General features: G+C 36.3%; 1 protein-coding gene across 9 annotated transcripts in view; it reads right to left on the reverse strand.

Moving 5' to 3' along the window:
- The window catches only part of LOC113055353 (inositol 1,4,5-trisphosphate receptor type 1), a 116,460-nt gene that overhangs the window by 63,311 nt on the left and 37,099 nt on the right, over positions 1–16,050 (reverse strand). For all 9 annotated transcript variants that reach the window (XM_026221608.1, XM_026221607.1, XM_026221600.1 and 6 more), the window contains exons 17-37: positions 15,756–15,914; positions 14,212–14,384; positions 13,951–14,070; positions 12,938–13,123; positions 12,588–12,839; positions 11,995–12,136; positions 11,751–11,904; positions 11,397–11,587; positions 11,076–11,208; positions 10,948–10,999; positions 10,694–10,859; positions 10,382–10,555; positions 9,913–9,978; positions 9,478–9,615; positions 8,305–8,430; positions 7,168–7,368; positions 6,836–7,087; positions 5,938–6,063; positions 5,459–5,587; positions 2,303–2,423; positions 1,937–2,121 (exon numbers count right to left, since the gene is read on the reverse strand). In XM_026221608.1, coding sequence (XP_026077393.1) covers positions 1,937–2,121; positions 2,303–2,423; positions 5,459–5,587; positions 5,938–6,063; positions 6,836–7,087; positions 7,168–7,368; positions 8,305–8,430; positions 9,478–9,615; positions 9,913–9,978; positions 10,382–10,555; positions 10,694–10,859; positions 10,948–10,999; positions 11,076–11,208; positions 11,397–11,587; positions 11,751–11,904; positions 11,995–12,136; positions 12,588–12,839; positions 12,938–13,123; positions 13,951–14,070; positions 14,212–14,384; positions 15,756–15,914 — 3,246 coding nt within the window. The remainder of the gene's footprint in view (positions 1–1,936; positions 2,122–2,302; positions 2,424–5,458; positions 5,588–5,937; positions 6,064–6,835; positions 7,088–7,167; positions 7,369–8,304; positions 8,431–9,477; positions 9,616–9,912; positions 9,979–10,381; positions 10,556–10,693; positions 10,860–10,947; positions 11,000–11,075; positions 11,209–11,396; positions 11,588–11,750; positions 11,905–11,994; positions 12,137–12,587; positions 12,840–12,937; positions 13,124–13,950; positions 14,071–14,211; positions 14,385–15,755; positions 15,915–16,050) is intronic.

Below are 16,050 nucleotides of genomic sequence, written 5' to 3' on the forward strand. Positions count from 1 at the left end.
CTCTTTTGAAACGTTTGTATGACAGAAACAGTGTCAAATATTTTCATTGGCACTAGCAGGTGTGGTAAAAGCCATTTTTGGACCCAGGCCACACATATTCTGAGCACCAAGGGCATGATTTGTTTCCAAAGCAAGTGCTGAAACCAACAGCCCTGAGGCTCACAGCAGAGACGTGAGCTGTGCAAACGTGTCTGAATACTCGCCAACTCACGCCACAGCTGCACGGGGGTGGAGACAGACGTGATGAAGCCATGGTTTACCGCAACTCACTAACTCACCCTTCCCCTCCCCTGGGCTAGATGACACCCCTCCACTGACCTCTATCCTCAGCCTTCTGAGTGGAGTATGAAAGCAGTATTTTAAGACAGAAGGAAATGCATGTTTCTACCCACAACATCACCTTCTGATGTCAAAGTGTCTTTTTTCAGAATTTCGACATTGCACCTTTTTCAGTAGAAAACAACTGCTGTTTTTCTGTTAAATATAACAGCAAGGACTTCTGCATACCGCTGGAAACAAATCAGCAAGTTGCTGTCTCTGTTTTTATGCTGTTATATGGGCCATTTTACCAAACAGGTGCCATGCATTTAAAACGCGCGCACACACACACCTGACCCTGGACCACAAAACCAGTCTTAAGAGATGTATACATCATCTGAAAGCTGAATAAATAAGCTTTCAATTTAAATATGCTATTTTTTTAGGACTATTCAACTATCAACTATTTGAAAATCTGGAATCTGAGAGTGCCAAAAATGTTAATGACTTTTGCCATAAATGAAAAATCTATAATTTTGACCCAAACAATGTATTTGTGGCTATTGCTACAAATATACCCCAGCAACTTAAGACTGGTTTTGTGGTCCAGGGTCACTAGGTTTTTATTATTATTATTATTATTATTATTATTATTATTATTATTATTATTCATGATGACCATTTTTAAATAATATTTTTTTTCAATTGCTTTTTAATATAATATATTTCCAAAAGTAATTGTAAATAAAAGCTAGCATTAGCTTTATCCAGCATAACTATAACATTTTTCATATATTAAACTATGGGAAAAACAACAACAACAACATTGAAATACAATAAAAATTTAATTATTTTATAAATTGCTTTTTTGTTATGTTTGTCATTGTTGCATGGTTTTATAATAAATGAAATGCTAATTAAAAAGTAAAAAACTATTATATTATCATACTACTTTTAACAATATACTAATATATGAAATACATTCTCTATAAAATATCTTTATTTAAAGATTACATTACGGAAATGATTTTTCTAAAAACCTATGAACCCTTGAACTTAAGCACAAAGCTGTTAAAAACATTTCCCCAATTAGTGTTTTAACAAATTAAACTAATATTCCTGTTATTATCAATACTGTTGCCTTTCTGAAGACATTATTTTATACCAGTATATGCTAAAATGTATTGATATAGCTCAAGAATGCAAGGTGCAATGAATTATCACTTAAATGCACTATTTATTTGATAGAACATTTACGATCTAGCAGCAATCTTCTTTAAAAACCATCTTCTCAAACTGGATGAGGCACGTGCTTGTGTGTGTGTGTGTGTGTGTGTGTGTGTGTGGATCTTAGTCTAGTGCCAAAAGACAAACATCATCAGAACATTCCACCTAACTAAATTTCCCAGGACCTCTATCTCATACTGACTCAACTTCCCAATAACAATGCATGTGAATTCCTGGAATGAGTTTCCCGTATCCCCACCTCTTCAAATTCCATTTTGTAATGCGTCTGGAACAATATAGGTGAGGCAGTTATATTCACGATTGACCAACTGACTGAGCAAACAATGATTTCAACAAAACTTCTATTTTTAAGTTCGTCTAGATTAAAGCAAATCATACAAAAACATTGCGTCAATCCTCATTGGCTGTTCTCCAGAGACCCCGCCCTCACCTGCAGCCTCTCAATGATGTTCCTGTAATCTTTGGAAGTGGTGAGCGTTGAGTCTCTTCTGGACGCGTTGCGAGCTGACATCCTCCAGTTGAGGATGGTTTTCTGAACCACATTGTTGGACTTCACAAACAGGTTGTTCACCTGGCTGTCCAGATCCACCGGGATGGCGATCGCTCTGCTCTTGGCTAAACCAGACAATTGGAAATATAAAGATTAGAAGCACAATTCATAAATGGTGAAATGATTTCCTTACGCCTCTGGGTTTTATTTGAAACATACAACAGAGCCCGGGTGTAAAGATAAATGGAAATGGAGTTGTATGAGGTTCAATCCTCTAAGTCTGAATGGACATGGTCAAATACTTACCCACATCAGACAGAACCTTAATACAGCTCTCCACTGAGGCCTTCTGGGCAGGAACGAGCCAGTTACAGTGGTAAACTCTGAAAACCCCCTGCAGGAGCTGCACAAACACAGGCTGCCGGGTCTGGAGAACAAGAAAGCAAAAACAACAAGAGAGGAAAGAGAAAAGAGCGATTATATTAGACCGAGAAAGACAAAAGGAGGAAAAGCAACAAAAAACTAATTATCAGTAATAATGGAGAAGCTAAGAGGAAACGTCTCTGATGGACACCATCAAAAGGTTGAGGTTTTCAATTGAATGGAACATCTCTACAATCATTTCTGGTTGTTAATGTTGAAATATTATTTACTTAATTTGTAATTATAGTGATCCTTTAGCTCAATTGGTAGAGCACTGCCCTTATCAAGCGCAAGGTTGTGGGTTCGATTCCCCGGGAACACATGATAGGTAAAAATTGAAAGTCTGAATGCACTGTAAGTCGCTTTGGATAAAAGCGTCTGCTAAATGCATAAATTCCATTTAATTTTAATTTTAAATAAAGCATCAGACTGAAAAGTCTATATGCTGGTTAAAGTACTAAATGTATACTAATAAGTACACACAGTTAAAATGGTTTAAATTGTCTTTAAACTATAATTTAACTAGTTTTGACTGAATGAATGTTTGGTTATATGTTGCCAACATAATTCCTGTCATTTTTTAAAGGGAAAAAAATTAATAATAAGCAAGAATGTATTATATTATTTATATGCATTATATTACATGTCTTTAAAGTGACTGTAAATTTATAACACCATTTATAACATAACACCAGTTATAACAGATTTCTATTTCAAATAAATGTTGACATGAATCCAAAATCATGGATTCACAAAAATATTCAGCAGAACAACTGTTTTTAACATTGATAATAATAAGATTTGTTTTTTCTTGAGGGGCAGATCAGCATTTAAGAATGATTTCTAAAGGATCATGTCACACTGAAGACTGGAGTAATGATGCTGATAATTCAGCTTCATCATTACAACAATAAATTACATTTTAAAATATATAAGAAAATTTATTCACATAGAAAAAAAAGAATTCTAATTAAAAATGTAAACATATTTCACAATATGAATCTATTTAATAAATAAAGGTTAACAAATTGTGATGTATTATCACCTCAAGTGGCAGAAACAACACGTCTTACCACCAACACAGCGGGTGAGAACCCAACAACAGTTACAAGAAAACTGCACAAAGCTAAGTGGAAGAATGACACGTTTACCACGCTTCCATGGTTCAAATGCTTTCTGGACAGCTAGACTAGTACACACAAGGGGCTTAAATGAAAAAAATAAAAAATAAATCAACTCAGTGTGATCTAGTTTCCCACTCAAACAGGATGCCTAGACAAGAGTCTAACCCAAACTACGTCACCACATTCCAAGTGTAACCACTGTGAAGTCATTACAAAGCTGTACCTCGGTAATTTTGCTTAAAATGGAGGCCTGTCACAACAAAGAGAGATGTGAGAGATCAGAGAAGGAAGCTGTGATGAAGCAACACTTCCAGGAAAGAATGAATGGGGTTTAGGGTCAAGAAACGACAAAGTATTAGGAGGTACTTCCTACTTTAACTGCAGACTAAAGTAATTATACATACACATCACATTTTTCTGTATCTGCACTGGTCAAAGTAAACCAGACATTTATAAAGATTTTAAATAAAATGTCAAAGATTTGAATTAAATAAATGCAGTTTTTTTGAATTTTGTTTTTACTTTCCTTTTATCTGAATTTTTTTTTAAAAATCATGGTTAGGCAGAAAAACTATTAAGCAGCAAATGTTCTCAATACTTATTAGAATGATTTCTGAAAAATCATGTGACACTGAGGACTGAAGCAGAAATTTCCGCTTTGCCATCACAGAAATTTACATTTTCATGTTAAAACAGAAATCAATGCAGCCTTGTTTGAGCAATAGAAACGTCTTTCAAGAACATAAAGATGGTGGTGTAAATATATATATGTATATATACAGTAATATTAAAACATATAATAATATAGAGATTATATTACATGAAGTACATAGAATTGGTAACTGTATAATTGTAACAAATTCTTAAATGATCATGTTTTTGCTTAATGCATTTTCTAAGAAATGACATTTAATGGCCATTGAATCCCTAATAAAATAAAGAAAACAGCCCATTTTTGGAGACTCGTTCATTTATGAGAATTAATACATTTCTATTTCGCATTACTCTTATATGCATTGTTGCATTACTATTATATCAAAATAATCGATACTACACTGTATCATTTAAATTGGACTTATTCATCATATGAGTATTTTTTTTTCACCGAAAAATTTACAATAATGTATTAACGTCACAAAAAGTTTGTCTTTATGCAAGATTTAACCTATTTTGACCTGTAAACTCTACTTTATAGTTAAAACCTAACAAATGAAATGGGCATCATGTCTTCTAAAGCTCAGTATGTACAGATATAGTAGCATTCATGGGATTTCTTTCATCTGCAGACAACTAAGTCAGACAGGCTACATGGAAAGACAGTTCATAGTAAAAAAAGACCAGGTTTTCCAAGAAAACGGTCAGCCTCCACAGCCACCAGTGCTCTACAAACATGCATTTCACACACTATGAGGAGTATCTGCAGGCGAGATCAGCCCTAGTTTCGCAGATTGCGAAATAGAGATGTGGGAAGTCTGTATGTGATGATGTGCAAGAGCTCGAGAGAAGAGAGTTCTTGGAAAGCTCCGAAGAGTGCGTCAGTCGCCAGAGGTCAGGCCAATTCTTTAGAAACCTGCGAGTGTGATGAAACCGCCTGAATTTCTATAGATGCTACGGGTCTCACAAAAGGCACTGGCTGGTGAGAGCTAGAGAAGGGGAGGGGCTTTTACAGATACTTACGTACATATGACGCGCCACCTGAGCGAGGAAGAGGTGAAAAGGGTTAAGATATTATCTTGGAGGGTTTATTTCCTATGTATAAAGATAACGGTGTATTTACTTCAAAGAAATCAATCCGCTGTAGAAACTGAAGAAGGCGGTAAACCAAAATTGAAATGGAACTGAGAGCAACATATACTTAACTTGTGCAATTATACCATGAATATTTCGATATAAAATGCTGTATTGCGGTCATTACCTGTAAACTAGTGCTCTGGTCAGAGAAAGGGGAGCTGAAAAAAGTCGTCACAATACTCATCACGGTTTCTGTCACGTAGCTTTCTAACGTCGTGTCAGCATGTTTGCGGTCGCTTGTATTGTTGCAGACCTGGATGTAAAACAAGCATACAGAATAGACCGAATTATTGTGGCCTTGAGTCATTTGCTTCAGTAAGCACAGTCAGAACATTGACTTCAACACTGATTCAGCCCTTTCCTGCACCAAAAAAAAAGAAGTCAGATCTACTGCAGACGTCCAGGCATCAAAGAAATAAAACCCCATATTATACCACAAATAATGAATCACTCCTACATGACATAAAAAAAACCCACAGGCAATTAACAACAATTAGACAATGTTAGTTGCACACTGGAAAACGACAAACTGGTACTTTTTGGTACTTTACATGTAAACGATTCATTGGGGTTGAGAAAAATCCCTGAATCGGCTTCCATTACCCTGCATATGTCAACCAGAAAGTTCTCAAAGAGCTTCCACATGTGGTTGCTGGTGTAGATCTCCTTCATTTCCACCTCTGTGTCCACGTAGCAATGGTTCAGGAAGTTGATATATGCAATTTTGACCTAAAAAAAAGAACAAAGTATACATAAAATAAATAATAAACATTGTATTCATTTAAATGTATTTAATTGTTTCAAATAATAGAACTGAATTAAATTTGTAAAATATATAATTTAATTGTTTTTTTTAATAAAGATTTTTTATTAAAAGGTTTTATGTAAAAAAAAATTGATTTAACAATTTAAAAATTAATATTTAAATAACATTTATTTATATTTTATGAGTTCAAATAATGAAACTGCTTTAAAAAAAGTTTTATGTATTAAAATAGAATAAATTAAAATATAAATTAAAAATTAAAAATAAAAATAGAAATAAATTATTAGAATATCTAATGACATTAAAATTCGAAGAAAAAATTTAAGTTGCATATATTAGAATATAACTAATAAAAAATGAATTACATTTATTTATTTAAGTTTTATGTATTAAAACTGAATTAACTTTTGAATTAACGAGCTTGATTAATTAAATATATCTGGTACTAAGTGTGGGGGGGGGGTTAGGTGCATTGAGTTAAAAAAGTTGAAAACTAATAATTTAGACTTAAAACTTAAATAATTACGTCATTGCCAATCTAGTCTCACGTAGCCAGACTTTGGACTTGTCTGGTACTCACTGCAGCTTATTCTGGCCAAGAATCGCCCACTTACACAGGAACTGACCATCTGACCAATGTAAAGCAATCAAGTGGAGTTTGTTTTGCTTTTATGATACCACAACAACACAATGTTGCAGAAAGAATGATGTGGCATGAAGCTGTAGACCACTGACCTCAGGGATGCAGTCTTTGTGCGTAACCACACGGACGATATCGTCCAATGGCAGCAGGGAGTTACACTTGATTTCGGTGTAGACGTTTTTCCCCTCTGTGCAGACGGCCAACAGCTCCACCAGGTGGATGTGGTACATGAGGGGGCTGTTTTCATCCATCCGGTCACGCTCCGAACGCATCATCTGGACCAGAGTCTGGAAGGAGGCCCGGTCATTATAAAAGACCAGCACGTCCTCTCCAGAGTTCACCAGCTGCAGAAAAAATTAATTCATGTTAAATCCCAGACACAATCACCCAAAGCAAACGTAACTTCAGCACATCAACTACCCACCTCTGCCATTACAATATCCTGGCATTTTTTGATAAATTTGTTCTCGGCCTTGACGATGGTCTGCAGGAACTTCAGGTACTGCACGTGTCTGCCGTGGGTCTCGATGCAGTGGACGAAATGCTGTACAACACGCTCATCTATCTCACTGCACAGCTGATAGTTGTTCATGAATATGTGCTGCATGGTGATGGCCTCCAGGATCTACAGATGGCAAAAAAGATCAGATATGTATATGCAATTACAGTTCACAAACAAACACTCCGAGGTGACTTCCTGGTTGTTCTAGCACCCCAGAAAAGGGGTGAAATAAATTAGAGCTTCATTCAAATCGAGCAAGAAGTGGGGCATGTGTGATGCCGAAACACTTCATTTTACAAAGATTGTTGTTTTCATTCACAAAGCAAAACCATTACGACAAACACAAATTCAAAATGATTTAACAATGAACTAAAAAATCTGTTATTATTATTAAGTTATTATTATTATTACACCCTGAAGCTCGTTTTGATATCTTCTATCTTTGCGTATCATGAAGATATCATTAAATATTAAACATTAAATATGCACATTTTGAAAATAAGTTTTTTTGAAAAATACAATGTTGTATCCAAAAAGAAAAAGTAAATATATTTAGTTAATTAAAAGATTTGAAGTAGTGTCTCCAGGTCTTTCATCATCCTTATAAAAATCTGATTTATGCTTAAAAATAAACAAACAAATAAATAAATAAATGTGTATTCAACAACATATTACAGTATGACAAATACATTCTCACACACACTGAAAGTCTGAGATCTAAAATCCAAAAATATAGATAAATATGCTGTGGTGAATACCTGATAATAATATATTAAGACATTTTTTATTAAATTTAATTGCATTTCATGACTAACCTAATGATATCCAAACAGTGTAATTACCACATGCTTACGTTACAATTCCACTAAAATAAAACCACAATTAATCTCGTCATGATGTCATGATGATGAACTCTGAATCATCATCATGATATTTTAAAGTTGCTAAGATGTAGCAATATGGAAACCGAGAACACCCGTCAGTGCCGCCCCCCACCCGACACTCATCCAGCGTGACGAGCACAGCTGCCCTGATGTGTGTGTGAGGAGGAGAGCTCACCCCAGGGTTGAGGAACAGGTTGGTGTGTTTGTGGAGCAGAGTCTGGTTCTGCTGGTTCCCTGCGCAGAAGTTCTGAAGAAACTCGTGAGCCAGTTTCATGATCTCTTGCATTCGGACATCCTCACCCTGCGAAAATTAAAATATTAACAAAATATTAATACCTGTTCATATCTCAAAGTAAATAAGTGATACCAAATGAAATACAACATGGATTGAATAAAACACCTTCACAATAAATAACTTGTGTATCCATATGAGAGTCATTTAATTCAGATAGATAACTGCTCTGAATGATTCACTAGTGTTTTAATTCGCTAAAAAGTTCCAACTCATAGAAGGCATTCATTCAAGAAATGGACTACACTGGATGTGTTGCATTTCTGATTCACTAAAAAGAATTGGACAATAAGTGTCATTCATTCAAGAATCATACCAAACTCTCAGAATTATTTGTTTTTAATTGATCGCAACAGTCATTCATTAAAAAAAGAACGACATTGGTCATATTGCATGTTTTTTGATTCACTGATTAACATCTGGAAGCATCACATGTATTGATTTAGTAAAGAGAAACAGAAAATAAAGAGTTTTATATTCAAGAGGCACACTATTCTGGTCACAGTAGTTTTTGATTCACCAAAAAGAACTGAATCATAGGAGTGATTCAGTCAGGAATCACATTACACTAGGCGCATAACATGTTTTTGATTCACTTGAAAGATCTGAATTTTAAAAGTCATTCATTCTAGGATTGTATGAACTGGGCATGTTGCATGTTTTTGATTAACTTAAAAAAGAACTGAATCATAGGAGTGATTCAGTCAGGAATCACATTACACTAGACACATTGCATGTTTTTGATCCACTTAAAATATGTGAATTTTAAGAGCCATTAATTCAAGAATCAAATCAACTGGTCGTGTTGTATGCGGTTTTTGATTCACTAAAAAGAACCTGATCATAGGAATCATTTATTCAGGAATCTGACTACACTGAACGCTGTCGATTCAGTAGCAGTGCTGTGGAATCGCTGAATAGCAGGTATTTTAGTATAGTTTTCCGTCCGCATAAGCTGAAGAATGAATATCCGAGAACCATTAACACACCCGTATGTCATAAAAATAATTTGGCGAGTACCACACTCATTGGACTGGATCCACTCATATACTGCACCTTCTCATAAGGGATCTGCAGCAGTTCAAGCACCACTGAATGAGCTCCCATGTTCCTCAACAGCCTCTGCTGCTGTTTCTTACTCTTCTTCCCTGATGGTCCTTCCTGTACGCACAGTCTGCTTAGACGCAAGAGGATCTAGAGATAGAAAGACAGACAGATGATGAGCTGAGGAGGAGAAAACGAAGTGAATGAACACGGTTTATCAAAGCTGGTCAAACTGCAATAGCTGTTACCGCTGTTTTTGTGTTTTACTCATGCTACAGTCGTAGCACTGGTTAATTAGATCTTTTGTTAACGAGGCTACATAATTAGCTTTCCTATTCTTTATAGTGCTTGGATGCATTATCTACCACTACCTTATAATGCTGAATGATCATGTGTGTGTGTATGCGTGCGTGTGTGTGTGTGTGAAGTATGTGAACGTCACTTTACCTCCTTCACATCTCTATAATTGTCACTTCCATTTCCGTCTGTCTTCTTTTTGCCTGAACCAGAGTCCTTCAACATAAAGAGCAGACACAGACTAAATAAAGCATGAATGTTGTATTCCATTCAAATAATAATGGCTATTATGTATGGAAGAGCGCCTCAGGAAAAAAAAAGGTAATTGAGAAATAAGTTTAAAAAAACAGAAAGCGAGAAACAGAAGCAAGCTATAAGGTTTCAATTATGAGAAAAAAGGTTAAAAAAAAATTCACATATCTGATATATATGAAAGCTTTTTGTTAGCAAACAAGCTAAAGTTCAGCTATATTGTACATTGTTCAAAAAAACATAATGATGTTATGTAAGCATCATACAAACTGACAATACATTAATATAGGCCAGCCGACATAAATATGTAAACATGTAACTGGGGGTCTCTGTGAACACCTCTGTCTTAAATATTAAATGTTGTCACCTTCTTTTTGTGGTCGGACTCTGCTGGGAGTCCATCTCCTGCATCCATGCCTTCATCACCCTGTCGCTTGTACACCCAGAGCTCAGATTTTTCCACATTAGATCGCAGCTGGTCAAGGTCTGATTTGATCTGCTTGTAGTTGTCAACATCCTGACTGGTCACTAGAAGTTGAACCTATAGTGAAAAACAAGGAGGGATGCATGAAGAATTAAAATACAAACAAATCAACAGCCATAAACGGCCTTAAAAGTGTTCCATGTCAATACCATTCACTAAAGTACCTTACAAAGCCAATATGATGGTGTTAAATACCTGTTTGAAAGCCATGAGCACTTCTTGTCTCTGACTGAAGTGTCTGAAGAGCAAATGAAGTGCTCCAGACACAAGCGGTGGATAGTCGTGCATGGTGAGATGCAGAAGAACCCGCAAAAACGTTCTGCCGCCATGGTCATCAAGATCCAGAGGAGAGTTCTCCTCACTGAGTTCAGGAAAAAAAATTACACTTACACACTTACATTCTCTTACAAAGATTCTTGCAACTTCTTATTCAAGAAATGAATCCGTACCTTCCCCCAAATATTCCTTCTGCTTGTTCTTCAATGTTCTCAAAGTCCAAAGCTGTGGAACAAACAGAAACACTCACATAGTCTGTAGAATAACTCACAGGTGATAGCGAGCGGGAGACAATGCATACCTGGGATACTGTTGGGCCCGTCTGCATTTGCAGCTGGCACTGCATCCGTTTGTGTGTTGCTCTCGTCGAACTCACGTTTGAAGATGCAGAGGAGGCAGGAGATCCTGTAGTCCAGTCGCACGTTCAGAATAAACTGAACAACAAAAAAACACCAGATATGAACCCTGTTTTTACTTGCATTAAACATTTTGAAGCTAAACGGCTGTTCGGTTGAAATGATGGTTCCTCCGATAAAATACAATAAAATCAAATCAAATATTTTAAGCTAATTAAATGTTTTTCATTTCCTGTTTTCTTCTTAAATGATGGGTTTTTAATCACCTGTAGGATCTCTATGATCTTCAGTTTGGTGTCCATCACCAGGATGTCTTCCTTCTCTGGTTCTGTCTGGGTCTTCACCACGTCACCATCTGGGGGTGTTGTGGGGTTTATGGGTAAGAATCCACCTCCTCTTAGGACCACCTGCGTCATCAGCTCCCCAACGCCATGGATGGATTTCATTACATTGCTACCTGTGAGAAACAAAACCAACACATTTTTTAAAATTCTCTAATGAATCACATCTACTTGTACAAGTGTTAACGACTGTTTAAACATCATTCACAGGACCATGTTGAGCTTCTAGAAACTCAAACTCTTATAACATGAGAAAAAGATCAAGAAGCAGTTCTTTACTTTTGGACTCGTCTCCTTTTTCCATTTTGTTGACGGGATAGATGGTGCTGACATGAACACAGTCCAGAATTGCCAACAAGATCTTCGTCAAACGCAGCAAGTCACTGAAGTTGTAAAAGCCAAAGTAAATAAGGTTTCTTGCTAAATTCACAACCTTAGAAACACAAAAAGAAACAGCAGAGTTAGTCCCGGCCAAAACAGCCCGCATTTGTCACTCTCGCAACATGTTGGACGGGAGACTTACCTCAAAAGTAAGTTTGTTTTTCTCTTTATCAGAAAAAGGAATATTTTGACAGACCACATCTCTGAGGTAGTTCTCCACAAAATCCATAGTGAGTGCAAAGCGCTCTTTTATCTCGTCTCTACTGGTTCCATCATTATCATAACTAAAAACAAAAGACAACATAGACAAACCAATACTTACACCTACAAATGGAAGAATACAAAAAAAAATGTTTAAAGACGTCATTGGATGCGACATGCACTTTTACAAGTTGTCTGAACTGAAATGTGTGTTGGCAGTGTGTGTACACAACTAGCCTAATAATGATAAAAATCCACCCAGTGTTTTTTTTTATCTTGTTAAATCTTTTCCCTTTCTCAAATCGAGCAGACAGGCCCCTCCCACGATAGCTTGATTGACAGTGGCGTTTCAGCACAGACTGGACTGGACAGCTTGCTCTGAAAAGAGCTGTTTTTGGCAAGGTAAACATGGTGTTGTTTTACACGACCATTGAGAAATTGTGTTACAGACTTTTCATTAAGACCGTAAAAGAATCATATCAACTTGTGGAAAATTGGCATCCAATGACCCCTTTAAAAAACACTTCAACATACTCATCAATGGCGATTTTGGATGGGATCTCGGACCACAGCCTGGCGTATTTCACAGGCATGACCTGCTCCTGCGGGTCACGGTCTACATGCATGTGAAGCATCAGCCGGCAGAAGGAGGCACGGAGGTCATAGGGCAGGTCTTCATCGGACATGCAGCGCAGGATCAGGTCCACATCCAGCTGGCCTGATATCTTCTCAATGGCCAAGTACTGGCGGTCCAAACACATCCGTGCAAACAGGTTCAGCTGGTATCTGAGAAAGAAAAAGAACCAGGAGACCATGTTACTGAGAGCCATGTCGGCTTTTGCCCTTATTAACTTTGACCCTTGGCTTATTTCCTGTTGGCTGACCTGTAGTAGCTAATGACGTCCAGGTCATCTTTCTGGCCTTCTTTAGCATCTTGTGCCAGCTCTCTGATGCTCTTACTCTTGATCACCTTAGCACGGTCCTTCCAAAACAACCACACCTCCTCCTCATCCTCCTCCGACTCCACAGGACCCTCTCCAGACTCAACCTCAAACCGAGACAACACCAGTCTGGGACCGGACAGAGAAATACAGACTTCAAATGGAACCGGCAACAAACAACTCATTATATCCTAGCATGACAAACAGGCAAAAATAATTAGGAACATTTTGTACATCTACAATGTGTCAGTGCTGCTTTTCAAGATGTTTTTCTTCTTTGAAAACACATTTTTATCATGTGAACACTATTACATGCTCTTAGCCATACAGTCAGAGACAGATAATGCCCATCACTGCCTTTAATTTACTTAGAGCAGGTCACTCGCATTTCAGAGCAATCCTTTTACTTTTCAAATGTGCCACTTAACAAAAAAATAAATAAATAAAAATAAATAAATTTATTAATATTAATTACTAGTGTTTTAAAAGTTTGGGTTCAGTAAAGAGAGAAAGAAAGAAATTAATACTTTAATTGAAATTAATATTCAGATGCATTAAATTGATCAAAAGTGACAGTGAAGACATTAATAATGTTAAAATAAATTATTTTTCAAATAAATACTATTTTCTCTTTCAACTTTCAACAAAAATATTAAACAACTGTTTTTATCATTGATAATAATTTGTCTTGAGCAGCAAATCAGCACATTTGAATGATTTCTGAATGATCATGTAACACTTTAGATTTTAGAAAATTCAGCTTTGCTACACAGGAATAAATTACATTTTAAAATATTAAAATAGAAAATAAATATTTTTAAATTGTAATGTTTTTAATATTACTGTTTTTACTGTATTTTGTATCAAATTAAACGGCGCTTGATAAGCTCCATGTACAGTAGTTTGAGTCATATTCTGCTTTTTTGTTTTGTTCATGGTTTTCAAAAATGTCTCACTTGGTCTCTATCAGGATATCAGCATTGGCAGGATTCAGCACCGCATTACAGATCAGCTCCTGAGTCACCGGGATGGACTTGTTCATGGACACACACAGATCAGACAGGTAGTCCAAAAACCTAAACATAAACAGCACATGGAAACATGTCAGACTTCTCTCTCTCTTTCTTGGGACTTATATACCGTGAGCAACAAAGTTTTGGTATTGCTCTCAAACTTTAGGAAAAGCTCTTTTGTCTTTGCAGTACACTCTCTCCCACCTTGGTTCACGGTTTTTCCTCACAAGGCTGACAAACGTGTCAATTTCTGCCGCCGTGATGTGCTTCTCTAAGAGCTTGCGGTTGTTGTGGAGGAGGGCCGTTATTGTATCTTCAGCCAACACGTCGTAGCCGATCTGTTTCTGCATGAAGCGGAACTGCTTGGCAATGTATTCCTGGACAAGGGGCACAAAGAGACAAAGTGACTCTTTCTGTTTTTTCATTCGTCAGACCTGCCACCCATTCTCTTATAGAGAAAAAACACGTTTATATGAGGATAAAGCATGAATCCAATTGTAGGGATGGTATAGTGTGTTGGCAAGTTAATAGGTTCAGACCCCACAAGGCTCGCCATTAAGCCCCTGATCAAGGCACATGTACTGTTGGCTTTGGATAGAAGTACCAGCTAAATGACAATTTACAAATTCTTAAAATATTCTGTCGAATAAGTTTATTATAGTTAACTAATACTAAAATCAAAAACAATCAAAAACATACTTATATAAATAAAAATTATATAAATGAACTACATAAGTTTCTCGTTGTGTAGTTTAAATTGAATAACTAAAACCTAATAAATACTACATAGACAACCTTAAAAATGTCCAAATTAAATCACTAAAAATAATATTCAAAATATTAACAAAAAGTATAATAGTATATCAATAACACAAACTGTTATCAAGCCATTAAAATATTTAAATCACAATTTATTTACATCTAATCTCTTTTTAAAGACAGAAAATAAATAAATGAATTCATCCATATCAAGCAGTTTGTGGCTATATTTTCAGCCAGTGGCCTCTTAAAATGTTTGCATCAATATCTCTATAAATGACCGGGTTTGTGGTTGGTATGACACTTTGATTCTAATTCAGTTTCACCATATGAAGAATGCAGATTACTTTAGTTAAACATCCCATATGATTTAAGTCAATTTGTTATTCATAAAGACTGTCTTTCTGCATTCAATGAGATGTTTTGCTCTGGTAGCGACTTTGTGAGTGCATATGTGTGTGCGTATGTGTGTGTATGTGAGAGAGAGAGAGAGAGAGAGAGAGAGAACGGGAACTTCCGCTGCCAACAAATTAATAAATTAATAAACCATGCTAAAAAATTATTAAATGTTTAATAAATCATATTGATCAATACATTATCACAGATGGATATATGATCCAGACGTTTAGATGGTATTACATATAGTTTTTAGAATGATTTCAAGGGTTAAAAAAATATTCATTAGACATCTGTAATGTTGGAAACCACAGGAAGTCACACTCATGCCTGCAGACACAGATATCATCTTGAAGTTTATGAATATAGCTGAGAGAATCAAAACGAAGGCAAGCTGAATTGAGTCGTATCAGCATGGCTTTCGAGAACATAAACAAACTTTGGGTTCTTTTTTCGCAATATGATTTTTTTTTTCAAGAGAAAAAGCAATTATGAAACTCTCATTAAATATTGTATAATATGAATCATTTTATGAGGTCTGTGAGGTTTAAGGTTGAAGCAGAGATGCTCTGATTGTGTTCCTGCAGACCCACCTGGTTCTTCCTGTAGTCCTGCTGTGAATGCCGCAGCACACGGTAGCACAGCCTGCAGATGTGCCTGAAGGGTGCGTGTCTCTGGTCACTCAGCTCCTCCAGACGCAACATGGGCCCATCACCACTGTCTGTGAATGGGGCCTGAAGCAGCTTGAAGATCTGTTGATGGAGAAAGTAAGGAGACTGGAATGAACACTACATCTGGTGTATCTACACTCTTGGCATCTATGGTTCCATGAAGAACGGTCACCATGCTTATAAGCTTTTACATTGCACAGAAGGTTCTGTAGTAGAA

Source organism: Carassius auratus, chromosome 36 (genome assembly GCF_003368295.1).
Source record: "Carassius auratus strain Wakin chromosome 36, ASM336829v1, whole genome shotgun sequence".
NCBI lineage: Eukaryota > Metazoa > Chordata > Actinopteri > Cypriniformes > Cyprinidae > Carassius > Carassius auratus.